Here is a 27,320-nt window from a genome sequence, read left to right as displayed (position 1 = left end):
CAACAGAGCCACCCAGGTACCCCTATTTCCCGTTTTTATAAAAAAAATTTTTTTAAATTAATTTTTACTGTATTTTTTATTTTTTGTAAATTTTTAAATTCTGTTTTACTTCATTTTATTCTATACATTTATTTTAATTTTTAAACATTTTCTTTTTACTTTCCCTTTTTTCCTTTATTCTATCAAGCTTCTTTTCAACAACCAGACCAAAACACACCTAGGACCTAGCTTCCTTTAATTGATTTTTTGTGTTGGTTTTTATTTTTTAATTTGTACTTTATTAATTCTTTTTCATCCTCCAAAATGACAAAACAAAGGTATTCATGCCAAAAGAACAGGAAGAAATGACAGCCAGGGACTTAATCAACACATATATAAACAGGATGTCTAAACTAGACTTTAGAATCATGATAATAAGAATAGGGTTGAAAAAAGAATAGAATCCCTTCCTGTGGAGATAAAAGAAGTAAAATCTAGTCAGGACTAAATTAAAAATGCCATAACTGAGATGCAATCTCAAATGCATACCATGGCGGCAAGTATGGATGAAGCAGAGCAGTGGATTAGCGATACAGAAGACTAAATTATGCAGAATGTGAAGCAGAAAAGAGGGAAAATTAGGCAAAAGAGCACTATATAAGAATCAGACAACTCAGTGACTCATTAAAAATGAGTAACATCCAGGGGCGCCTGGGTGGCGCAGTCGGTTAAGCGTCCGACTTCAGCCAGGTCACGATCTCGCGGTCCGTGGGTTCGAGCCCCGCGTCAGGCTCTGGGCTGATGGCTCAGAGCCTGGAGCCTGTTCCCGATTCTGTGTCTCCCTCTCTCTCTGCCCCTCCCCCGTTCATGCTCTGTCTCTGTGTCCCAAAAATAAATAAACGTTGAAAAAAAAATTAAAAAAAAAGAAAAAAGAAAAAAGAAAAATGAGTAACATCTGAATATAGGAGTCCCAGAAGATGAAGAGAGAGAAAAAGGGGTAGAAGGTTTATGTGAGCAAATCATAGAAGAAAACATTCCCAACCTGGGGAAAGACACAGACATCAAAATCCAAGAAGCACAGAGAACTCCCTTTAGATTCAACAAAAACCAACCATCAACAAGGCGTATCATAGTCAAATTCACAAAATACACAGACAAGGGAAGAATTATGAAAGCAGCAAGGGGAAAAAAGTCTGTAACCTACAAGGGAAGACAGTTCAAGTTTGCAGCAGACCTATCCACAGAAACTTGGCAGGCTGGAAAAGATTGGCAGGATATATTCAATGTGCTGAATCAGAAAAATATGCAGTCAAGAATTCTTTATTCAGCAACTGTGCACTGAAAATAGAAGGAGAGATAAAGAGTTTCTCAGACAGACAGAAACTAAAGGAGTTTGTGACCACTAAATCAGCCCTGCAAGAATTTTTAAGGGGGACTCTCTAAGGGAAGAAAAGATGAAACAAAACAAAAAAGACCAAAAGCAACAAAGACTAGAAAGGACCAGGGAACAGCACCAGAAACTCCAACTCTACAGGGAACACAATGGCAATAAATTCGTATCTTTCAGTACTCACTCTAAACATCAATGGACTAAATGCTCCAACCAAAAGACATACGGTAACAGAACAGATAAGAAAACGAAATCCATCTATATACTGTTACAAGAGACCCATTTTAGACCTAAATACACCTTCAGATTGAAAGTAAGGGGATGGAGAACCATCTATTATGCTAATGGTCACAGAAAGCCGGAGTAGACATACTTATGTCAGACAATCTAGCTTTTAAAATAAAGACTGTAACAAGAGATAAAGAAGGGCATTATATGTAATCTTCTCGAGTGCACATGGAACATTCTCCAGAACAGATCACATACTGGTGCACAAATCAGCCCTCAACAAGTACAAAAAGATTGAGAGCATACTGTGCATATTTTCAGACCACAATGCTATGAAACTTCAAATCAGCCACAAAAAAAAAAAAAAAAAAATTTGGAAAGACAACGAATACCTGGAGACTAAAAAACATCCTATTAAGGAATGAATTGGTTAACCAAGAAGTTAAAGAGGGAATTAAAAGGCACATGGAGGCCAACGAAAATGATAACACCACAGCCCAAAACCTCTGGCATACAGCAAAGGTGGTCGTGAGGGAAGTATATAGCAATCCAGGCCTTTCTAAAGAAGAAAGAAAGGTCTCAGATACACAACCTAACCTTATACCTTAAAGAGCTGGAAAAAGAACATCAAATAAAACCCCAGACCCAGTAGAAAGGTGGGAAATAATAAAGATTAGAGCAGAAATCAATGATATTGAAATAAAACAAACAGAACAGGTAGATGAACCCAGGAGCTGGTTCTTGGAAAGAATTAACAAAATTGGTAAACTCTTAACCAGTTTGACAAAAAAAAATAAAATAAAATAAAATAAAATAAAATAAAATAAAATAAAATAAAATCAAGAATGAAAGAGGATAGATCACAAACAACACTGCAGAAATGCAGACAATAAGAGAATATTATGAGCAATTATATGCCAAGAAATTAAGCAATATGGAAGAAATGGGCAAATCCCTAGAAATATATAATCTACCAAAAGTGAAACAGAAGAATTGAACAGACTCATAACCAGTAAAGAAATTGAATTCTTAATAAAAAATTTCCCCCCAAATAAGAGTCCAGTGCTGGATGGCTTTTCAGGGGAATTCTACCAAAAATTTAAAGAATAGTTAATGTCTATTCTTTTGAAGCTGTTCCAAAAAATAGAAATGGAAGGAAAACGTCTAAACTCATTTAATGAAGCCAGCATTACCTTGATTCCAAAACCAGACAAAGACCCCACTAAAAAGGAGAAGTATAGACCAATTTCCCTGATGAACATGGATGCATAAATTCTCAACAAGATACTAGCCAACTGGATCTAACAACACATTAAAATAATTCTTCACCATGATCAAGTGGGATTTATATTGGGGATGCAGGGCTGGTTCAATATCAGCAAATCAATCAATGTGATACATCACATTAAAAGAAACAACAAGAACTACATGATCCTCTCAATAGATGCAGAGAAAGCATTTGACAAAATACAGCATCCTTTCTTGATAAAAACCCTCAAGAAAGTAGGGATAGAAGGATCATAAAATATCTCAGGATCATAAAAGCCCTATATGAAAGACCCACTGCTAATATCATCTTCAATGGGGAAAAACTGAGAGCTTTTCCCTTAAGATCAGGAGCACGTCAGGGATGTCCACTCTTGCCACTGTTATTCAACAAAGTATTGGAAGTCCTAGCCTCAGCAATCAGACAACATAAGGAAATAAAAAGGCATCCAAATCAGCAAAGAGGAAGCCAAAATTCCACTCTTTGCAGGTGACATGATAACTCTATATGGAAAACCCAAATGATTTGACCAAAAACTGCTAGAATTGATCCATGAATTCAGCAACGTTGCAGGATATAAAATCAATGCCCAGAAATTGGTTGCATTTCTATACACCAATAACGAAGCAGCAGAAAGAGAAATAAAGTGACCAATCCCATTTACAGTTGCACCAAAACCCATAAAATACCTAGGAATAAACCTAACCAAAGAGGTAAAAAAAAATCTTTACACTGAAAACTATAGAAAGCTTATGAAAGAAATTGAAGAAGACACAAAAAATGGAAAAATATTCTATGCTTATGGACTGGAAGGACAAATATTGTTAAAATGTCGATACTACCCAAAGCAATCTACACATTCAATGTAATCCCTATCAAAATAACACCAGCAGTCTTCACAGAGCTAGAACAAATAATCCTAAAATTTTTATGGAACCAAAAAAGACCCTAAATTACCAAAGCAATCCCAAAAAAGAAAACCAAAGCTGGAGGTATCACAATTCCAGATTTCAAGATGTATTATAAAGCTGTAATCATTAAGGCAGTATGGTACTGGAACAAAAACAGACACTCAGATCAGTGGAGCAGAATAGAGAATCCAAAAATGGACCCATAAATGTGTGGCCAACTAATCTTTGACAAAGCAGGAAAGAATATCCAATGGAATAAAGACAGCGTCTTCAGCAAATGGTGTTGGGAAAACTGGATAGCGACATGCAGAAGAATGAATGAACCTGGACCACTTTCTTACACCACACCCAAAAATAAACTCAAAATGGATGAAAGACCTAAACATAAGACAGGAAGCCATCAAAATCCTCAAGGAGAAATCAGGCAAAAACTTCTTTGACCTTGGGCACAACAACTTCTTACTCAACACATCTCCAGAGGCAAGGGAAACAAAAGCAAAAATGAACTATTGGGACCTCATCAAGATAAAAAGCTTCTGCATGGCAAAGGAAACAATCAGGAAAACTAAAAGGCAACCAACGGAATGGGAGAAGATATTTGCATATATCAGATAAAGGGTTAGTAACCAAAATCTATAAAGAACTTATCAAACTCAACACCTCCAAAAAATTAAATAATCCAGCGAAGAAATGGGCAAAAGACACGAATAGACACTTTTCCAAAGAAGACATCCAGATGGCCAACTGACACATGAAAAGACGTTCAACATCACTCATCTCCAGGGAAATACAAATCAAAACCACAATGAGATACTACATCACCACTGTCAGAATGGCTAAAAGTAACAACTCAGGCAATGACAGACATTGGCAAAGATGTGAAGAAAGAGTTCTTTTGCACTCCTGGTGGGAATGCAAACTGGTGCAGCTACTCTGGAAAACAGTATAGAGGCTTTTCAAAAAATTAAAAATGGAACTACCATATGACCCAGCAATTGCACTACTAGGTATTTATCCAAACGATACAGGTGTGTTGTTTTGAATGGGCACATGCACCCCAATGTTTATAGTAGTGCTATCTACAATAGCCAAATTATGGAAAGAGCCCAAATGTCCACTGACAGATGAATGGATAAGGAAGATATGGTATAGATATACATAATGGAGTTATTACTCAGCAACCAAAAAGAATGAAATCTTGCCTTTTGCAACAACATGGATGGAACTAGAGTGTATTATGCTAAGTGAAACTAGTCGAAGACAAATATGACTTCACACATGTGGAATTTAGAATACAAAATAGATGAATATAAGGGAAGGGACGAATACAAAACAGGGAGAGGGACAAAACACAAGACTCTTAAATATAGAGAACAAACTGAGGGTTGCTAGAGGGGTTGTGAATGGGGGGATGGGCTAAATGGGCAATAAAGGAGAATACTTGTTTGGATGAACACTGGGTGTTATACGTAGAGGCTGAATCGCTGGATTCTCCTCCTGAAATCATTGTTATGATATGCTAACTAACTTGGATGTAAATTAAAAAAAGATTTCAGTGAGTTTAGAATCAAAGGGACATTGCTCAGAGATCACAATAGGATCACAGAACACTCCTTTGAGTAAGAGTTGCTTGAGTTGAATTATGAAGGATGAGTTGAAATGAACAAATGAAGTGGCACCTGGGTGGATCAGTCGGTTAAGTGTCTGACTCTTGATTTCAGCTCCGGTCATGATCTCATGGTTAATGTGTTTGAGCCCTGCATCAGGCTCCATGCTGACAATGCAGAGCCTGCTTGGGATTCTTTCTCCCTCCCTCTCTGCCACTCCCCCCACTCTCTCAAAATAAATCAACTTAAAAAAAAAAAAAAAAGAAATAGGAATGAACTAGCAAAGTTATGGTGTGAAAAGATAGCCTTTTCAGGTGGAGGGAATTAACATGCTCAAAGGTTGTGAGGTACATGGCATTTGGGGAAACAATGCACAGAGAGGAGGAAAGTAATATAAGAGCTTGAAAAGGCAGGGGTGAGATCGTGCACTCTTGTGGACCATGTTAATGACTTTTGCTTTACCTCAGCGCAATCAAAAAGCATCAAATTATGTTAATCTGGAGAATATGTTTGGAACTGCCTTTTAAATATTAGGCTAACTTTTGTGTGAAGAAGAGATGTGGAGAAATGGATGTGGTTAAGTCAGAGCAGGATTCCAGGTGAAAATCGTTTGGACAAGATTACTAGATGAGATTAAACAGACACATGTCAATCTCAACGTATCCCCAAGCAAATCCATTTCTTCTAAATTTGTTTCTTTTCCTATTTTCATCATTTTGTGTGAAATAAAATGATTAGCCAAAAGATCTAGGTAAGTCATATAAATGAAATTGACATCGAAATCATGAGAGTGGGTAACATAGTGGTAGAGGAGGTTTTAAGGAATGAACTTCCGGGAACATTTAACCCAAGCAAGAAAGCTAGCTCTTCCTTTTCTCCTGTCATATCCAATTAATTACCAGGTCCCTTAGATTCTTCCTTTAAATTGTTTCTTGAGGGTGCCTGGCTGGCTCAGTCCATAGAGCATGTGGCTCTCTCATTTCAGGGTTGTGAGTTCAAGCCCCATGTTTGGCGCAAAGCTTAGGTAAAGTTTCTTGCATCAGTTTTCCCTAATTCCCATGCATTAGTTCCCAGAACACACAAAATTATTGCCTTCGTTGGCCATCCTGGCTCAAATTTTCCTTCCCTTCAATTCACCCTTAACACTAGGCACTAGAGTGCAAATGATGATACCATTCCTTAAACTTCTTCAGTGTCTTCTCATTGCAAAATACGCAAGTTCCCCCACAGTGACTTGCTTACTTTTTCAGTCTCATTTCTTTTCTTACTACTTCTCTTTTGCCCTCTTTCACCAGGCCAGTGAACTAAAAAAAATATATATGTATTTTTTTTTAAAGGAAGGCTTAACGCCCAGCGCGGGGCCCAGTGTGGGGCTTGAACTCACCACCCTGAGATCAAGAATCTCACACTTAACCGACTGGGCCACCCAGGTTTCCCCCATCCTCACAAAATATTTTTTTTTAATTAAAGTATAATTGACAATGTTAGTTTCAAGTGTAGAACACAGTGATTCAACAACTCTATATGTTCAAGTGTAGCTGTCACCATACAACCTTATTAAAGTACCATTGACTATATTTCCTATATTGTACCTTTTATTCCCATGACTTCCTCCATAACTGTAAATCTGTGACTCCCACTTCTCCACCTATTTTGCCCATCCCCCCCAACCTCTCCCTCTGCAACCATCAGCCAGTGGAGTTCTTCTTCCTTCTTTTTTTTTTTTTTTTTTTTAATAATGGACTTCATTTTTTTCTTGCCTTTAAGTCTTGCACAAACTATTCCCTCCACCTGGAACAATGCTCCCGGATTCAATGGGCCGGCTCTTTCAGTGTCTAGTTCCTCCTCCCGCCTCCCTCCTCCTGGGGCCCTGAGCTCTTTAAGGGCAGGGCGGTGTCTGGCTTGCGCCCCAAAACCTTCCCTACGCGGCCACGACAGCATCCTGCACGGCGTAGGGAGGAAAGGAGCCCCTAGGTCGTTCTGGCAGTTCAGCTACTCCAGCTCCTCTTTCCGAAGGGCGTCGGGGCAGGTCAGAACCTGGGAGGAGGAGCCGGGCCACCCCGGGGCTGCGTTCTCCTGTCACGTCCGATGGATGCAGCGTCCGGGCTCGGCCGACGGGAGCCATCGCTGCCCTGGCGCGAGAGCCTCTTAGAATCTCAGCCCTTCACGCGGGAATTCCGTTTACTACAGCCGCCGACGCTGGTGGTTTGTCGCGGAAGTTCGGGGCCCGCAGTCCGTTTGGGTTTCGTAGCAGGTCTGAGGGTGGAGTCTTGGTGTCAGGCTCGGGACGTGGGGCATTATGGGCCAACGGGATTTTGGAATGGTCTCGGGGCATTCTGGGAGTTGTAGTGTGTGGGCCACAGTGTAGTCCTAGGAAGTGTCGTCGTCCCAGGCCCCCTGGCTCTGGCGCTGCGTACGCAGGTGCCTGGCATTCTGGCAGTAGTAGTGCGTGAGGGGAGCGCCTCAGCCCTCGCGGGGAGGCCGCGGTAGGTCTTCGGCAGTGTAGCCTTCCGAGGCCCGCGGGCTCTGGCGCTGTGTGCGCAGGCGCGGGGCGTTCGGGCATTGGTGGTGGGTGATGGGAGCGCCTCTGCCCTGGCCCCGCGGCCGCGGTGGGTCCTGGGAAGTGTAGTCGTCCGCGGCCCGGCCTGGTCGCGGGGTCTGGTGGCTGAGGCTGTGGCGGGTAGAGTCCCTCCCCGGACGCGGATCCGAAAGTCTGGCTCGCTTGGGCCCAAGATACTTAAAGCAGCCCCCTCTGTCCGAGATCCCCTCGAGGTGGCCCGGGCCGAAGACCACCTGCAGCTCGAGAACGCCTCGTCCCCCCCTCCCGGCTAAAGGCGCAGAGGAAACGCGCCGTCCTGTGACCCCGTTACAGGAGGCGGTGCCGGGGTGCGGGTCGGGTCTAGGCTCCCCGGATCCCACACCGTGGCTGGGAGGGACTCTCTTTGGCGGCCCCGGTCCTCTGGGTGACGAGGAAGGGTGGGTGGGTGGTTGTGCCGCGGTGGGAGTCCGCAGCCGGTGGGGCCCGGTCGCTCCGGGACGGCCCGCGCGCTCAGGGCTGCCTTTTCTCGCTGCCAGCTGTGCCGTTTCCCCCTGCGCTCCTCGGTCCCGCCGCGAGCCATGTCTCAGGTGAGCTGCTCCTTTTTTCTTTCCCAGGGCATCTGTGTGCTTCAGGACTGGGGGACAGAGGCTTGCTTTCTCCGGAAGCGCCCTGCTCTGGTCCTCCCCTTCGGGCACCTGGACCTGAGGGGACGTGGGAAGGTTGACGGGAAGCTGTCCGGTTGTGGGCGGGTTTCGGCCCCGGGGGAAGGTCGGGAGCCGGCGGGGGAGGGGGCGGGTGTGTTAGGTCACTTCTTCCTCCTTTTCCCAGCGTTAGAATGAGGAGGGCTTTACTGTGTCCCTCGCTCCAGCTACCCCTTTCTCAGTCGTACATATTAAAGTTTGTTTATTTTTGAGAGAGGGAGAGAGGAAATCCCAAGCAGGCTCCTCGTTGTCAGCGCAGAGTCAGAAGTGAGGCTCCATCCCAGGAACCGTGAGATCATGACCTGAGCGCAAATCGGGAGTCAGATCTTAACCGGCTGAGCCACCCGACTGCCCCAGTCGTATTCTAATTAAGCATGTACTTTCAGCACCTGTGTCAGTGGTCTCAAAGTGGAATTCCTGGACCAGCAGTATCAGCGTCACGTGAGAACTTACTAGAAACGTATAGTCGTGAGCTCCCTTCCCATACCTTCTGAACCAGAAACTCTGGGTGTGCAGTTCAACAGTCACTCCCAAGTGACTCTGATGCGTGACCCATCCTGGGTGTGGGGGGTTCAGCTGGGGCAAACAAAGTCTCTGGCAGTTGTTTCACAGAGGTGGGGGTAAGAAGGCCAACTGTTTGATTTAGTTCCTGTTTTTAGTTCTACTTCTCTGCCCTACATACGTTGTCTCATGCTTGTCTCCAAATCCAGATGCTCTCCCAAATTTGCTGGGGAGTCCAGTTTCCATCTGTGCTGCGGATTCCGTGGTTGAGAAAATAGCTTCCTTTACTAGTCAGTAACCTTTATCGCTTAAAACTTTTTTTTTTTTTTTTTAACTGTAAGATGCAACTGCCATGCATCTGGAGCTCTTACTAGTTTGACCCCTTTTAAAATTTCTGCTCATGCTTAATGGTTCTGTGGGTTACTGAAGCAGTGCAAAAGCAGGCCGTGAAGTGGGGGCACATTATGACTCCTAACCCCGAGGGGAAAGCTTTTGGTTCCATTCTGGGATGGGGGACATGCCTTCCTTGGGTAGTCTTTCTTACTGTGTATCCTTGTTCTGTGACACTGCTTACATCCCGGGTAAGTTTCGTAGCCCTTTTTTCAGGAATGGCGGTAACCGTGTTGCACTTGAGTGCATGCCCCTTTTTAAAGGTACTGCTGCTGTCTGCTGTAGCCGGTTGTTACCATGAAGATATTCTTGCCGGATCTCATTAAAATAGGCTGCTATCAAGGAAAATATACACTGCCTACTGAATACAAAGGGACTGTCTTTGTTATTCATTAAGTGTTCTAAGATTCTAAGAACTTGAACAACAAAAGGCAGAAATCCATGTTGTTCATGTGTATAATCCTTTATCTTTCACAAAATTGTAAATTATGTCAGGACAAATTGTATTTATTTTTTTCCTTTTCTCCAATTATGCAATAGAACAAAACAGCTAGGCTCTTACTAATTAGAATTCTGAAAACCCCCATTGCTATTCTGTGCATACACTGTCTACTCTCCATGGTGAGACTCATTTCACTCCTAATCAGGGCCTTTGGGAGCATGGGTGCTGGTTGTGCAGATATCTGTATATCATTTCAGGGGTCAGTGACATTCAGAGATGTGGCCATAGACTTCTCCCAGGAGGAGTGGGAATGGCTTCAGCCTACTCAAAGAGATTTGTACAGACATGTGATGTTGGAGAACTACAGCCACCTGGTTTCACTGGGTAAGTGTATTCCTTCTTATCTCCTCTAAGTCAGAATTTAAACTTGGGGACGGCTGTTGTAAATCTTGGTTTTCTGACTTAATATTCCCAAGGGAGGTATGTTAGTTTTCTTTTTGTTTGTTTTTTACATTCATTCATTCATTATTTTAGGGAGAGAGAGGGAGAGGGAGTGTGTGAGTGGGGAGGGGCAGAGGGAGAAGGAGGGAGAGAATCTTAAACAGGCTTCACATTCAGCAAGGAGCCTAATGTGGAGCTTGATCCCACAAGGCTGGGATCTTGACCTGAGCTGAAATCAAGAGTTGGGCGCTCAACTGACTGAGCCACCAGATGGCCCTCCTTTTTAACTTTTTAAGATGGATTATAAACACTGAATCCTTAGCGTTCATGTTTACATCTGGTAGATATTTCTTTTTCTTTTTTTTTTTTTCTTAATGTTTTTATTTATTTTTGAGACAGAGAGAGACAGAACATGAGCAGGGAAGGGGCAGAGAGAGAGAGACACAGAATCGGAAACAGGCTCCAGGCTCTGAGCTGTCAGCACAGAGCCCGATGTGGGGCTCAAACTCACAGGCGCCCCAGGATATTTCTTTTTCGAAAAATTTTATTTATTTTTAACATTTATTTATTTTGAGAGAGAGTAAGAGAGCGGGGGAAGGGCAGAGAGAGAGGGAGAGAGAGAATCCCATGCAATCCATGCTGTTAGCGCAGAGCCTGACACAGACACTTAACTGACTGAGCCACCTAGGTGCCCCTAAAGATTTTATTTTATTTTTATTTTTTATTTATTTTTAATTCTTTTTTAACATTTGTTTATTTTTGAGACAGAGAGAGACAGAGCATGAACGGGGGAGGGTCAGAGAGAGGGAGACACAGAATCTGAAACAGGCTCCAGGCTCTGAGCTGTCAGCACAGAGCCCGACGCAGGGCTCGAACTCACAGACCATGAGATCATGACCTGAGCTGAAGTCAGCCGCTCAACCGACTGAACCACCCAGGCGCCCCTAAAGATTTTATTTTTAAGTAATTTCTACATGCAGTGTGGGGCTCAAACTCACAACCCTAAGATCAAGAGTTGCATGCCCTACCAACTGAGCCAGCCAGGTGCTCCTACATCTGGTATTTCTTTAAAAAAATTTTTAAAAAATATTTATTTATTTTTGAGAGAGAGAGAGAGAGAGAGTGCGTGTGAGCATGAACAGGCAAGGGGCAGAGAGAGAGAGAGAGAGAGAGAGAGAGAGAGAGAGAGAGACAAAGAGAGACAATCCGAAGCAGGTTCCAGGCTCCAAGCTGCCAGCACAGAGCCTGACGCTGGGCTCGAACCCATGAACTGTGAGATCATGACCTGAGCTGAAGTCGGATGCTTAACTGACTGAGCTAGCCAGGCACCCTTGGCATTTCTTTTAATGGCTCCTCTTCTAGGGACTGAAGGACTGATTTTGAATTTATTTCCTTTTCTGCAAGCAGGTCTTAACATTTCTAAGCCATATGTGGTTTCCTTATTGGAGCAAGGGAAAGAGCCCTGGTTGGAGAAAAGAGGTGTGAGAAGAGATCTGTTTTCAGGTGAGTAAGTTAATAACAACCCAACTAATCAATGAGAATGCAATACTTTTTTGTATGTTGGTTGGAAAGTTTTCCCTTAAAGATAGCAGAGGTGGGGCGCCTGGGTGGCGCAGTCGGTTAAGGGTCCAACTTCAGCCAGGTCACGATCTCGCGGTCCGTGAGTTCGAGCCCCGCGTCGGGCTCTGGGCTGATGGCTCAGAGCCTGGAGCCTGTTTCTGATTCTGTGTCTCCCTCTCTCTCTGCCCCTCCCCTGTTCATGCTCTGTCTCTCTCTGTCCCAAAAATAAATAAACGTTGAAAAAAAAATTAAAAAAAAAAAAAGATAGCAGAGGTATGGAGACTATGAAGTCTTGCCCACACAGCTCCATAAGGAACCGCGTTCACACCCACTTACCAGTCTGCCTTTAGTTCTCATCTTATGCTTTCCCCGCTTTCTTACAAATAGATGTGTGCTTTCTTTCCATCGTTAGCTCTGTCTGGGCTCTGGATTTCAATTCTTTTTGAATTCTCCTCCCTGTCTTTCTTGAAATTGACCTCTGTTTCTGTGGCCTAAAAGGTATATATTTTTTCTGTGTACTACTGTTCCAGTTAGCCACCTTGGAAAGACTGATTCGTTGCTTTTTGGTTACCTGATGGCTTTATTCGTTCACTCACACATTCCTTTAATGTTTATTTAAAAGACTTTCTCTTAGGTGCTACAGAGAGTAGAAAATATAAAAAAGTATAATAACCACCAAAGAAATTATAGTCTAGTGAGATATAATAGGTCTGTAAATAATTTCATTAGATGTCCTCAAATTGTCAGTTCAGCAGTAAGGAAAAACAAATTCCTATTTGTTTAGGCCTAGATGATTTGGATAGGGATAGTAGTAATAGAAGCAGAAAAGACAGGAAAGAGATCAGTTTTGGAGAGTAAGTGCTGAATTAGTAAGGAGATGTGCTTGGTGTGAGTAGAGGATGGTATTTCCAAGTGAAGAGATGCATAGGCTGTTGGAATAGATCACGGAAAACAGTTCAAGTTGGAGATGTAGATGTGGGAATTTTAACACTCAAGCAAAAATTGAAGCCCTGAGATTGAGCAGTGCCTGAAAACCTTCACCTTCAGTTGACAGTAGAATGGCTGGTGAAGCTCTTTAAAAACAAATGGCCGTGCCCTGCCCTGGAAGAGTCTATGGAGAGTAGACTAGAAGATCTGTGGAGGCTAAATTCTTTATTTATGCAGGGTTCTGTAAGTTCTTTCGTTGATTCTGAAACGAACCTCTCCTGGAGGTACACTGACCTTCCACTGAGATAACCGGAGACTGCCTCCGTGTGCCGGAAGCAGCAGCTTGGAAGGACTGGTGAGGGAGCAGGAGCAGGTGTCAGGAACACTGAGCTCCATCTGTCGGGAGAGCGGTGGTTAATTGCATGTGCTGCAGACTTCCAGGAGGGTGTGGAAGGTACTGATGTGGGCTGAAGTCATGAGTGGAGCAAATGCAGGGAGAGTTCTTCATTTAAGTATGAGCTGAAGAACAGTGTCCTCTTGTACATGTAAAAATAATAAAACCAATAAAACTGTGTACAGGGGAAGGGAGGGAAAAATTGCTGCTAGTCCCACTACTTCCTCCCTCCCTCGCTTCCACCCATCTCTGTGCCCGGTGTGGGGCTTGAACTCATGACGTCAAGGATCGAGAGTCTAATGCTCTCCCGAGGGGTGAAGTGCCTCTCCGTTACCTTAATACAGCTTGTCCAGTTTTTGTGTGTTCATTTTAGTACATCTGTCTCCTTTTTTTTTTTTTCAAACAGAGTAGGATTTATTGGTGGCACAAAGGTGGGGGGGCAGTAGTGCTGAGGTTCTCATGAACACAGGGCTTGCCATGTGTCCAGGGGGCCACGATTAGGGATGTATTTGACCCCATAGTTATTTGGGATGAACTGTTTTTTCCGTCATCATATCTTCAAATTCATGCGCATTAGAGTTAGTGAAGCCCCACTTCTTGGAGATGTGGCTCTTCCGGCAGCAGGGAACTTGAACTTGGCCCTGTGTAGGGTGCCAATCACATGCTCCTTATTCTGCAGCTTGGTATGGATGGACATGATTTGGCCTGTGCGGACCCTGGCCATGGTGCTCTGGGGCTTTCCAAAGGTCCCCCCATGTGCCTGTCTGGAGCCCAGATTGGGGATAGCATGAGGTCAGACGTGAAGGTCCACTGGAAAGGACTGCCTCCTCTAAGGCAACTCATAGAAGCAACAGGCTGCATATACGACTGAGGAGGCTGCACACCAGGCCCCATGGGGAGACAGCACGGTTGGCTTAATTGGCTGCAGTCCAGTACATTTTTGAAAGGTGAAATATCACACAGAAATAATGCATAAAACATAAATCTGCAGCTTAACCAATTACTAAGACACCCATGTAACCACCACTCAGGTCAGTAAATAGAACACTGCCAGGTCCCTAAGAACTTTCTGAGTGCTCACTCCTGCCCCCACTCAAAGGCAGCCTTCTCTTTAATGGGACTAACTTACTTTGTTTTCTTTATAGCTTTGTCATCTGTTTGTGTCTGTAATCACTATAGTTTAGGTTTGTATGTTTGTGAACTTTACATAGAGGGGTTCATAATGTATATGTTGTGATTTGCTTCTGAAAAGTACTTTTAAGATTTATGCATTTTGCATATTACCCTAGAGGTCGTTTCATTGTACAGCTAAGCCTTCCCCCATTTATTCTATTATTGAGGCCTTCTTGGGTTGTTTGCGTTTTAGGGCTGTCACAGGCAGTGTTACTATTGTCCCTGTATCCTGGCACGGGTTTCCTGGGGTGATATTTAGGGCTGGAATCGCTAGGTCAGAGGACAGTGACCCTCCTTCACATTATTAGCTAATGCCAAAATGTTTTCCACAGTGCTTTTACTGACTTACGTTCTCACAAACACCATACGTGGGGTCCTCTTGTTCCCCAAACTCACCAATGCCCAAAAGTTCGGCACCATAATATTCAACTCTCAGAAGAGTGTGCAGTGGTAGCTTGTGGCTTAAGCTTGCATTTCTGTGTCCTCCTCGTTAGGATAGTGGTGAGTGTCCCCACCTGTCATAAACTTGCATTTCTCTGATTACTAATGTGGTTGAGCACCATTCTGTGTGTTTATGGGATATTTAGATACCGTCATTTGTGAAGTGCCTCTTGAAGGTTTTTGCTCAGGTATTGGATGACTTACCTTTTTCTTACCGATTTGTAGAAGCTACATATCTCAGATTCAGATTCTTTGCTAATTATTGTCACTCACCGCAAACATCTTCTCTCACATGTGGCCTACTTTCCCCCTTAGTAACTTTTTTTGATGAATGGAAATTCTTAATTTTAGTGTGGTCAGATTTACCAATCTTTCCCTTTATGGTTGGACTGTTTAAGAAACTGTTTCTTACCATGAGGTCATAATGAAGACATCTTCCTGTATTTTCTCCTAAAAAGCCTGGTCTTTATGCCATTCACATTTAGGTCCATAGCCTATTTTGAGCTTATTCTTGTGCGTCATGTGAGTTACTCGTCAGTTTTGATCCCTTCTGTGAGCAGATCCAGTTCTCATAGCACCATATACTGATGTGTCTGTCCTTTCCTTTTGTTGTCTTCAGTTTGTCATAACTTAAATACCATTTTTTGTGTATGTTTCTGGGTTCTCTGTTCTTTAGTGAATCTCTCTTTTTCTATCCTCGCATACATCTGTTCAGTCTTAGTCATGGATTTAATAATGGATAACATTTTACTGTATTTACCTTATGGCACCCTTTTTTTGCTGAATAATTTAAAAGTAAATTACAGGGGCACCTGGGTGGCTCAGTCAGTTAAGCGTCTGACTCTTGATTTCGGCTCAGGTCATGACCTCATGGTTTGTGGGTTTGAGCCCTGTGTCGGGCTGTGTGCTGTCAGCATGGAGCCTGCTTAGGATTCTCTCTCTGCCCCTTTCCTGCTTATGCTGTCTCTCTCTCTTTCAAAAGAAATTACATTAAAAAAAATTTTTTTTTTAATAATAAAAAAAGTAAATTATAGACATCTCAACATTTCACTCTACAGTACTTCACTCTCGCTGAATAAATGGGACATTTCCTACATGAGCAAAATGTCATTTTTCATACCAAAATAACAGTTTTGCCTAGTATTTTTTAAATTATTTATTCATATAAGTTTTTAAATTTTTGGGGGGGAGAACGTGAGTGAGCGAGCACACACTGCGGGGCAGGGACAGAGAGAGGGAGAGCAGGTGAGTTGGCAGCAGGCTCCAGCCTCCACACTGAGCCCCATGCAGAGCTCGATCCCATGACTGTGAGATCATGACCTGAGCCAAAATCAAGAGTCAGTTGCTTAACTGACTGAGCCAATCCAGGTGCCCCTAGTATTTTTTTTAAGTGCACTGTCCATACATAAATGCATCACAAGTGCGTGCTGGTTGTCCTGCCCTGCAGGATAATGAAAGGTTTCTGTTTCTCTGTATGTCCTGTAACTTTCATTGTAATGTATTCATTTTGATATCTTAAGACTTTGGGTCTTGTTTAAGTCACATTGAGATGTTAATTTTATTTAAGCAAGTTTGAAGCCATCAGTTCTAACCTCTCTCCTATGTATGCGGCTCCGGGACAGCCCTGTCTTTAAAGGCTTTGTGGGTCTGTTGTACTTGTCTTGCATGTGCACCTCCTACTGGCCTTTCCGAACTTGCGTGGTTTGTTCCCCTTTGTTTCCGTTTTCACAGTTTCTAGTATGTGATGCAGGGTCAGATCCATGCACGTGCAACTCAGGGATGAGCCCAGGATTTCATACACAACTTTACGGGAGCACTTTCCTGAGCTACCTCTCCTACACGTTTTGGCTCCCAGGCCCCCCTCTTTCAAGTCTTCTGGGTAGAAAGGCAGACCTTTAGGTTCCCCTCTGCTCTGTATTTCCTGCAACTGTGTCTGCCTCTGCAGCTGAGTAACAAGGAGACAGGGAGAAAAAGAATAAAAATGGGTGGGATCCCTGTGCTCTTGGGAACACGGATTTTTCTGCTGAGAGAGACTTTCGTAGAGTTTTAAGAGCCTGTATGGCCACCACTGCTGCTAGATGCCTTGGGGTTAGGCAGGAATGGGAAATGAACAGACAAAAGATAAGATTTCTCTCTGACTAGTATAGACCCTCTTTCCCATTCCTCAGACCAGAAATAGAGGCTTCTCTGGGAGCTCTTTCTCCTCATACCTACTGCCCAGTTCCTGGTTTCATGCTGCCTTTGGCTTTAAGCCTGGAGAGTTTGGAGGGGGAAAAAAACCTAAGAAACTCACCACCAGTTCACTGTTACTTTAAGGTCTGATTTCCTTCTCTAATCACCTTGCTACCCTTTACTTTTTAGGGCTCTTAGATGTGCATTCTGTGCACAGCGTTTACCTACATGCAGTAGGAGAGACAGGTCAGAGTGCACGAACTCCATCTTTACACGACTGGAACCATTCATCTTGTGTTTTGTAAGTGGAAACAAAAAGCAAAGTTATAGCATGTAGAAAGAGGATACTAATAAAATGAGAATAGGAAGTTCAGTCTAGATTGAACAGGAGTATAAAGTAAAGTAAAAGGAGGAAAATGGTGGGGATTAAGGATGGTTAGGGAAAACATCGGTCAGATCGTGCAGGCGCTTTACAAGCCATGTTAATGAACCTAGAGCTCCTCCCTATTAGGGAGTCATTAAAAGATTTTAGGCAGGCGAGCGTTTTATCTTAGCTAACGTTTGGAAAACAGGTTTGTCGGAAGCAAGACTAGGAAACAGCTCTCATTTAAGAGGTGTTGCCGTGACCTCGGCCAGATGTAATCATCACATGAAGTATGGAGGGGTCCAGGGAATGAGTGGAGGAACGCAGGTTGGTAACAAACTAAGGAAGTGGACTCAAAGGGACCTGGAGAAGCCTGAGGAAACGTAGTTGACAGCACTCTCCATGGTGTTACTGGGGGAAAAAAAAAAGTGAAGGGGAAGGAAAGACTGTCAATTTGTGACTGAGTTTTGGGGCTTTGTGGGATACTTGAATATATCAGTTCAGTAGGTAACTGGGTATCATTCTGGAGCTTAAAGAGATCACAGTGCTTCTCAAATTTCAGTCATTTCGAGAGTTTTAAAGCACATATTTCAGACCCTACTCTGGAAAAATCTAAGTCATTACATTTGGTTTAGAACCCAAGAATCTGCATTTTTAATTTTTTTAATTTATTTTGAGAGAGGGAACACGTGAGAGAGCGTGAGTGGGGGAGAGGCCGAGAGAATCCTAAGCAGGCTTCACGAGGACAGTGACACAGGGCTCAATCTCAACGAACCATGAGATCATGACCTGAGCTGAAATCAAGAGTCAGATGCTTAACTAACTGAGTCATGCAGGCGCCCCAAGAATTTGCATTTTTTTAAGTTTATTTATTTTGAGAGAGAGAGAGAGAGAGAGAGAGAGACAGTGCGAGTAGGGGAGGGGTAGAGAGAGAGGGAGAGAGAGAATCCAAGCAGGCTCTGTGCTGCCAGTGCAGAGCCTGATGTGGGGCTCAAACTCACGAAACCGTGAGATCTTGACCTTAACCGAAACCAGGAGCCATACGCTTAACTGGCTTAACCGAGGTGCCCCCCAAATTTGTATTTTTAACAAGCTCCCAGATGCCGATACTGAGCTAAAGTACATATAGGGGAGTTATTTTCACAGCTTCTTAAAATTTTGAATCTTCCGTGTAAACTCCCTGCATTCCCTGTATGTTGTTGAACTTATTCTTAAGCAGCTTTACCTAGTTTCTTTTTTTAAAAGTTATATTGCTTTTCTGCAGGAATGCTAGTGAATTTGTATATTTATATCCCTCAGTCTTTATTGTAGCAATAAAAATACCCTAAACCTTTCTTTGCTATAAATACTGTAATGCTTTTTTTTAAATTAATAAACTTCTTAAAAAGTAGTTTTAGGTTCACGTCAAAATTAAGTGGAAGGTACAAAGAGTTCCTATATACCCCACCCCCACCACAACTTCTGACACTGTGGACATCCCATACCACAATCTCATATCACAATAGTACATTTGTTACAACTGATGAACCTAGATTGACACATCATCACACAAAGTCCATAGTTCACATTAGAGTTCATTTGTGGTGGTGTGTGTATTCTGAGGGTTTTGACAAATGTATAATGAATGACACGTGTCCACCATTTTAATAGCGTACAGAATACTTTTACTTTCCTAAAAATCCTTCACGATCTGCGTGTTCCTCTCCCCCCACCCCGCCCTGCAACCCCTGGCAAACACTGATCTTTTTATTATCTCCATGGTTTTGCCTTTTCCAGTGTGTCATATGGTTGGAATCATACAGTACTTAGCGTTTTCACATTGGCTTCTTTCACTCAACATTGTGCATGTAAAGTTCCTTTATACCTTTTCATGGTTCAACAGTTTGTGTCTTTTTAGTGCCGAACAACGTTCTATTGTCTGGATGAAGTACAGTTTACTTTTGCATTCTCCTACTGAAGGATATCTTGGTGGCTTCCAAGTTTTGGCAATTTTAAAGAAAACTGGTATAAACATTCATATGCAGGCTTTTGTGTGAACATAACTTTTGAATTAATTTGGGAAGATACCAAAGAGTGCAATTGTTGAATCATGTGGTGAGAGTATGTTTGGTTAAGAAACTGCCAAACTATTTTCCAAAGTGGTTCTACCATTTTGCATCCCCACCAGCAATGAATGATAGTTCCCGTTGCTTCACATCTTTGCTAGCATTTGATGTTAGTGGATTGGATTTTGGCCATTCTAATAAGTGTGTACTGGTATCTCATTTTAATTTAGAATTCTCTCATAACATGATGTCGAATATCTTCCCATATTCTTACTTGCCACCTGTGTATCTTCTTTGGTGCAGTGTCTATTTGGGTCTTTTGTCCAATTTAAAATTGTATTGTTCATTTTCTTATTGAGTTTTAAGAGTTCTTTGTATATATTGGATGCTAGGTCTAAACAGATATGTCTTTTGCACATATTTTATCCCAGTTTGCAGCTTGTCTTCCCATTCTCTTGACGCTGGTTTTTGCAGAGCATAAGTTTCTTATTTTAATGAAGTCCATCCAGCTTATCAATTACTTTCATAGATCATGCTTTTGGTTGTTGTATTTAAAAAGCCATTGCCATATCTAAGGTCATCTAGGTTTCCCCGTGTTATCTTCTAGGAGTTTTATAGTTTTGTGTATTACATTTAGGTCTTTGACCATTTTGAGTTAATTTTGGTCAAGAGTGTAAGGTCTGTGTCTTAATTCATTTTAATGCATATGGATGCATAGTTGTTCCAGGACCCATTGTTGAAAAGATGTCTTTGCTCCTTTGTCAAAGATCAGTTGACTATAATTATTCTGGTCTATTTCTGAGTTCTCTACTCTGTTCCATTGATCTACTTGTCTTTCTCTAGAACCAAACTGTCTTCATTACTATAAGTTTAGAGTAAGTCTTCAGGTTAGGTAGTATCAGTCCTCCGACTTTGTTCTTTCCCTTAAATACTCTGTTAGGTATTGTAGGCCTTTTGCTTCTCAATATAAACTTTAGAATAAGTTTGTTGAGATCTGTAAAATTGCTTTCTGGGATTTCATTGAGTCTGTAGATCAGGTTGGTAAGTGTTGTAGACTCTAAGTCTAAAGTTCTCTCTTGTCTAGCAAAGGAGCGGGATACAGGATTAAAGCGAGAGATGGCTAATGTCTGGGAATAGACAAGAGCACTGAATAAGGGTCTTTGCCCCGTTTTTATTGGGATCAGAAGGCTAACATGGTGACGGATGTGCACAAAGTGACAATGAATCTGTGAACATTAACTCATGGACGTGGCGGAAAGGGGGTCTTGAAGATATTTGGGGTTAGGTGTTTGGGTTAATACAAAACAAAATCCTGGCGCCGGGGCGGAAGGTTGTTTACAGTGGACATGGGGCACCACCTCTGTTTATCTCAGCCTAGGGGATGAGACAGGTAGGGCGAGTAACCTCAGGGTTGACAAGGCACCTTTTGTTAACCATCTCCGCTCAGGGCAACTTTGCCTGCAGCGCAGAGTAGCGTCTATAGCCCAATTTACCTGTTTATCTAACTTGGTCCTTCCCTCCTTTCTGCTATAGTACTAAATTGGAGGGCACTTCTGCCCTGAATGCCTAATCTTGTTTATTTCACATACCTCTGTTCTATATTGGTACCTTTGCACCTCCCTATTCTGGGGCTCTGCACCCCCTCGCTGTTCTCGGGTGCCTTTGCCCCTCCCTCTCTATTCTGGGGTGCCTTTGCACCTCCCTGTTCTGGGGTCCTGATCTTATTACCCAAACTCGGGTGTGAGCATCTTATGGCTTTGTCCTTCTTTATGCCTTTGTAACCCATTGGTGTAAGCCCAGGGGATTCCTAAGCTTATTTCCCACAGGTAAGAATTGACATCTTGACAATATTGAGGCTTCTTATGAATGTGGAATATTTCTGTCTCTCCTGTTACTTCTTATTTCATATCTTTCATCAGAGTTTTGTAGTTTTCCTCATACAAATCTGGTACATGTTCTATTGGGTTTATACCTAAGTATTTCATTTTTTTTGGTATGCTAATACAAATAGTAATGTCTCAGTTTCATACTGCATTTGTTCATTGCTGGTATATGGGAAAGACTGACTTTTGTACATTGACTTTGTATCCTGCAACCTTGTTATAATTACTTATTCCAGGTTTTTGGTTTTTGGAATCTCTGCATAGATAATACTGATATCTGCCAAAAAAAAGTTTTATTTCTTCCTTGCCAATCTGTATACCTTTTATTTACTTTTTATGTCTTTTTTTTTAATGTTTGTTTTTGAGAGAGAGGGAGAGAGAGAGAGACAGAGCACGAGTGGGGGAGGAGCAGAGAGAGAGGGAGACACAGAATCTGAAACAGGCTCCACGCTCTGAGCTGTCAGCACAGAGCTCGATGCGGGGCTCGAACTCACAAACCATGAGATCATGACCTGAGCCGAAGTCGGACGCTCAAACGACTGAGCCACCCAGGTTCCCCTCGTTTTTTTTTTTTTTTTTTTTTTTTTTAGTGTTTATTTTAGAGAGAGAGAGAGAGAGAGAGAGAGAGAGACCAACAGAGCATGAGCCAGGGAGGGGCAGAGAGAGAGGGAGACACAGCATTGGAAGCAGGCTCCAGGCTCCGAGCTGTCAGCACAGGGCCTGATGTGGGGCTTGAACTCATGAACCACGAGATCGTGACCTGAGCTGAAGTCAGACGCCTAACTGACTGACCCACCCAGGCACCCCTTTTTCATGTATTTTTACATTAACTAAGAATTCCATCATGGCATTGAAAAGCAGTGCTGAGAAGGGACATCCTTCCTGTGTTCACATTTAGCAGGAAAGCTTCAGATTTTTCACCATTAAGTCTGACGTTACCTGTAGATTTTTTGGTGTTCTTTATAGCTTGAGGAAATTCCACTCTATTCCTAATTTGTTGAGGTTTTTTTTTTTTTTTTTTTTTAATGAATGGGTGTTGGATCTTGCAAGGCATGTCTCCTGATGGTATGTTTCCTCAGTTTTTGTCTCAGAAAATCTATTTCTCCTTCACCTTTGAAGTATAATTTTGTAGGGTACACAATTCTAGGTTGGTGGATTTTTTTTCTGTCAACATTGTAGTACGTGAAGTACTTCCTCAATGATCTTAAGTAACGTGATAGAGGATTTTTTTTTCATGAGAAGAGAGTCAATGCATCTAAAATTTTTTGCTTTGAGCATATTAGGTTTTGATTTATCATAGGAATGCTTTGTTACATTAAGAATGAATCTTTGTATCTCTTTAGGCTTTTAATAAGTGTAAGTGCTTTGTTATAGCAGATCCATTTGGGAATTACCAAAAAGCGTGTGGGCATAGTAGGCGATGGAAGAAGGGGAGGTGATGTTGAGTGAAGGAAGAGGGGGGTGAGGAATATATAATTAGCGTTCTATTTATGTCTTGTACCTAATTTTCTTGGTTGTGCTTTTGACTCTCAATGGTCTGGGAAACCATATGGCAGATAATATACTAACTCTGTGCAGTTAACATCAATGGCTTTTTCTAATATCATGAAATATCTAGGTTCACCTGACTTATGTTTCAGTTCCCAACTAATTTCCTGAATGAAGCCTTTGTTTATCTGTTGCAGTGATTTTTATGTGTTGTTTCTGATCTTTTATACAATTTTTATTCTAAATATAATGAATTTACTCCTTTCTTACATTATTAATTGTTTTCTTCTGTGTCCTCTTTATCTCCCTATTTAATTTCTCAGCTCATGAAAAGAATTATTCAGTTTATATCCCCAGGGCTCTTACTGAGGTGCTCAGTAGATATGAGATTGGTTTATAGAGGAGTCAGGAAAGTAATGTGAGATTTTCCCTTTATTGGGGCGCCTGGGTGGCTTAGTTGATTAAGCATCTGACTTCAGCTCAGGACATGATCTCACAGGTTCAAGCCCCATGTCGGACTCTGTCTGACAGCTCGGAGCCTGGAGCCTGTTTTGGATTCTCTGTCTCCCTCTCTCTTTGTCCCACGCTGCTTGTGCTCTCTCTCTGTCTCTCAAAAATAAATAAGCATTAAAAAAAAATATTTTTGCTTTATTGAGATCATTTTCTTAACTGTTATTTCACTCTTTCCTGTATCCTAATCTTTCATTTTTACATGCCTACCCTATAAATATAGATCTTGATCCTTTGTTCAGATATGTATTAAAGCAATAGATCTATTTATATTTCCTAGAAGCTTATGGTCAGTGATAATAAAAGATAGCACCCCCTCAAACAAAATAAATGTCACAGTGTGTTTTAGAGGAAAATGAAGTTTTTAATGTGTTTTTGGGTATAATTTTAAACTTCCAGAAAGCTTGCAAGAATAGTATAAAGAATAACCACAAGCTTGTTACTGAAATTTACCTACTGCAGACATTTTACCTTGTTTGTTCTATCCTTTGGTATATGCTTTTTTTCTTGAAACATCTGAGAATAAGTTGCATACATCATGGCCTTTTACTCCTACATATTTCCTAAGAATTAGGATATGAGTGAATATATTTTTTAAAAAGTCTTCATATTATTCATATTATAGTTTCTGTTTCCCCCCCAAAATGATAAAGTTAGCCTGGAGAAAATCGGGGCCTATGTTTGTCTATCAAAAGCATCTGATGGAAAGACACTGTTATACCAAAGTAGAGTGTCAGCTGTCAGTTTGGAAAGTAGAGTTAGAGTGAGGGTCATAGACCGTCATTGTCAGAGGTACCTTTTACTTATTTGGTCATTTAGAATAAGTTACTGTAAGGTGTTCCAAAGGCATTAAGTAAACAGAGTGTGATGTCTTTGTGGGACGTGAGGAACATTTGTGGTTTATTAGCAGCATTATGAAATTGTCTTTCTCAAGTCATTTTGGCCTCAGATAAAGTTTAAGTGGAGCTGAGGACCAAAACCCATCCTTCCCAATTATTTATCTTCGTGTTCTGTTTTATCCTCCCTCTTCAGTTACTTCTACTTAGCTTTTCTTGTTATTTACCTACATCTCCCCTCTGATATGTTCTGAATTTCTGGGCTTACTGTTCTGATTTCAGTCTCCACGAGAACTACAAAAACTGTGAAAGCTATGCACTGCTGAGATGCCTTTTTTAAAAATCTCTCATTAAAAAAGTGAGGAGTGGCTTTATCTTACTCAACACAGAAAAAAAGAGAAACTGCTTTGTTTTCTCATTTTCAGAACCAAATCGTGAGGTCAAAGAGTTTTCTCAAAAAAATGTCATTTATGAAGATGACTCACCCCAGTGTTTGGTAGTGGAAAGAATTCTAAGCCACGGCCCTGAATATTCCAGTTTTAAAGGAGGCTGGAAATTCGAGGAAGATACTCAGATGCAAGGAAATCAGGGATGTATCCGGCAAGGAACAGTGTCTCATCAGGGAGCCCTGTCTCAGCACACGAGTATCAATACCGTGGAGAGGCCCCATGGATGTCATGAATGTGGGAAGACTTTCAGTCGGCGCTTTTCCCTTGTGCTACATCAGAGAACTCATACTGGAGAGAAACCATACGTATGTAAGGAATGTGGCAAAACCTTTAGCCAGATCTCAAACCTTGTGAAACATCAGATGATACATACTGGAAAGAAACCCCATGAGTGTAAGGACTGTAATAAAACGTTCAGTTATCTCTCATTCCTCATTGAACACCAGAGAACACATACTGGGGAGAAACCCTATGAATGTACTGAATGTGGAAAGGCCTTTAGCCGTGCCTCAAACCTCACTCGACATCAGAGAATTCATATAGGAAAGAAACAGTATATATGTAGGAAATGTGGGAAAGCCTTTAGCAGTGGCTCAGAACTCATTCGCCATCAGATTACACATACCGGAGAGAAACCTTATGAATGCATTGAATGTGGGAAGGCATTTCGCCGTTCTTCACACCTTACTCGGCATCAGAGCATCCATACTACCAAAACCCCCTATGAATGTAATGAGTGTAGGAAAGCCTTCCGATGCCACTCATTCCTTATTAAACATCAGAGAATTCATGCTGGAGAAAAGCTCTATGAATGCGATGACTGTGGTAAGGTTTTCACGTGGCATGCATCCCTTATGCAACATATGAAAATTCATACTGGAGAAAAGCCCTATGCGTGTACTGAATGTGATAAAACCTTTAGCCGGAGCTTTTCCCTCATTCTACATCAGATAACTCACACTGGGGAGAAGCCCTATGTATGTAAGTTTTGCAATAAGTCCTTCAGCTGGAGCTCAAACCTTGCCAAACATCAGAGAACACACACTCTAGAGAACCCTTATGAATATGAGAATTCATTTAATTATCACTCGTTCCTTACTGAACACAAAGAAATTCACGCTATAGAGAAAACATAAGAATATGGATTAAGAAAAGCAAACAGTTAATGCCTTAACTTTGACTTCAAAGGATTCTTGGAAAGAAGCCTTATGTGAATATGTTCAATGTGAAGAAAAATGGGTCATACTTGATTCAACATCCTGGAGAAAAAATAACCTAGGAATATGTGGGAAAGCCATTAATAGCTTTGCATTCTTTTTGTAATATCAGAAGATGAAATCAGTCAATACTGAGAAACCTTCATCTGGTGAGATTCCCTTACTCTACATTTGTATCTTCCTACCAGACAAGGATACGTGGCCAATAGATGTGAGAAAGCTTTTAATTAGAAATTGGCCCTAATTCTGCATCTGTCGGCTCAAACAGGGCAGAATGTGTGGGTAAGATTGCACTTTTTCTTGGACATCAGAAAATTAATATTGAAGCAAAGTCATGCAAACACAATGATTCAGGAGTGTTTTTTGTACCATGCAATATTTATTAGGTTTTAAAATACTCTTCTAAAGAGAAAACACAACACTATAAATGAACTGAATATAGGGTGACTTTCTGCATTATATCAAACTACAGAATTATACTGGGGGAAAAACTACCATTGTAATGAGTGTGGCAAAATCTTAAGAGTTCTGAGAAGTCATACTGGAGGGAATCTGTGGGAGGTTTTTTTTTTTTTTTCTTTTTTTTTTCTTCTTTTTTTGGGGGTGAGGTGATTTTTGCTTTAAAGCAAATTCAAAAAGCTATGAATAAATATTTTATTTTCTAGTTAATTAATCTAGTACTTGCAGAGTTTTTTCCACACATTTGTGATTGTGAAAATGCAACTACCACAATATCGATATCACTAACAAGAGTAGTGTGCTTTTGTTGAAACATACATGATTACTGAAACCTTTTTAATATATTATGGCTTTAACTGTGAGACAATTTAGATTTAAGGTTATGCTAACTCATGTTTGTCCTTGAATATGACTAGACCTGTTTTAGTCTGAAATAAATGTAAATAAGGTGTGTCACAGGAAAATGCCAAGGTACTTTTCCTTTTGTTCCATTTACAGTAGGAACATTTCTTTTGTAAGCACGTATTTGTCAAAATAAATCAGATGATGTTTTCACTCTCCATGTACACCTTGCCCATTTTTTAATGTCCCAGTTAAAGGTGTATCTTTCAAGCATCTGTCTGCCTCCTTTTAAGAACTTACCTTGCATTTAGTATAGATAATATGCAACTTAGCACTTGAATAAGTGCCTTACTTAAGTCTGTTTTCTTCATGTATGGGTAAATCTTTCACAAAGTGAGAGGCTGGCATTTTTCTCTCCTACTCCTTGTGACATACATCGCTGCTGCCTAATAATTTTCTCCAAGCCTCAATCTCTACCAGAACAACTCCGTGGTACAAATCCTCCCTTTCCTTTGGTGTGCCTGGCATTATTTTCCTAGCACCATATGGGGGTCTTTGGTGAACAAAAATGTATTTATCATTTTAATTTTTTTTAATGTTTTATTTTATTTTTGAGACCGAGAGACAGAGCATGAGCGGGGGAGGCTTAGAGAGAGAGGGAGAC

At 41.6% G+C, this 27,320-nt stretch overlaps 1 protein-coding gene and 1 pseudogene across 4 annotated transcripts; one reads left to right on the top strand and one right to left on the bottom strand.

The window, feature by feature from the left end:
* The first annotated feature begins 7,105 nt into the window (after positions 1–7,105).
* ZNF140 (zinc finger protein 140) lies at positions 7,106–26,880 on the top strand. 4 transcript variants are annotated; one of them, XM_045041560.1, is made up of 5 exons: positions 7,106–7,411; positions 8,458–8,508; positions 10,213–10,339; positions 11,804–11,899; positions 24,615–26,880. In XM_045041560.1, exons 1-5 carry the CDS (start codon positions 7,121–7,123, stop codon positions 25,772–25,774), a joined length of 1,725 nt encoding a protein of 574 aa, XP_044897495.1. In that variant the 5' UTR covers positions 7,106–7,120; the 3' UTR covers positions 25,775–26,880. The 4 variants fall into 4 exon arrangements, with proteins under 4 accessions (XP_044897495.1, XP_044897494.1, XP_044897497.1 ...); XM_045041559.1 differs by having other exon boundaries at positions 11,801–11,899; XM_045041562.1 differs by having other exon boundaries at positions 7,308–7,868; positions 11,801–11,899.
* On the bottom strand, positions 14,096–14,205 carry LOC111557395 (annotated as a pseudogene).
* Positions 26,881–27,320: the final 440 nt, after the last annotated feature.

The sequence above is a fragment of the Felis catus genome, chromosome D3, assembly GCF_018350175.1.
Source record: "Felis catus isolate Fca126 chromosome D3, F.catus_Fca126_mat1.0, whole genome shotgun sequence".
NCBI lineage: Eukaryota > Metazoa > Chordata > Mammalia > Carnivora > Felidae > Felis > Felis catus.
This window is presented reverse-complemented; position numbering and strand designations above follow the sequence as displayed.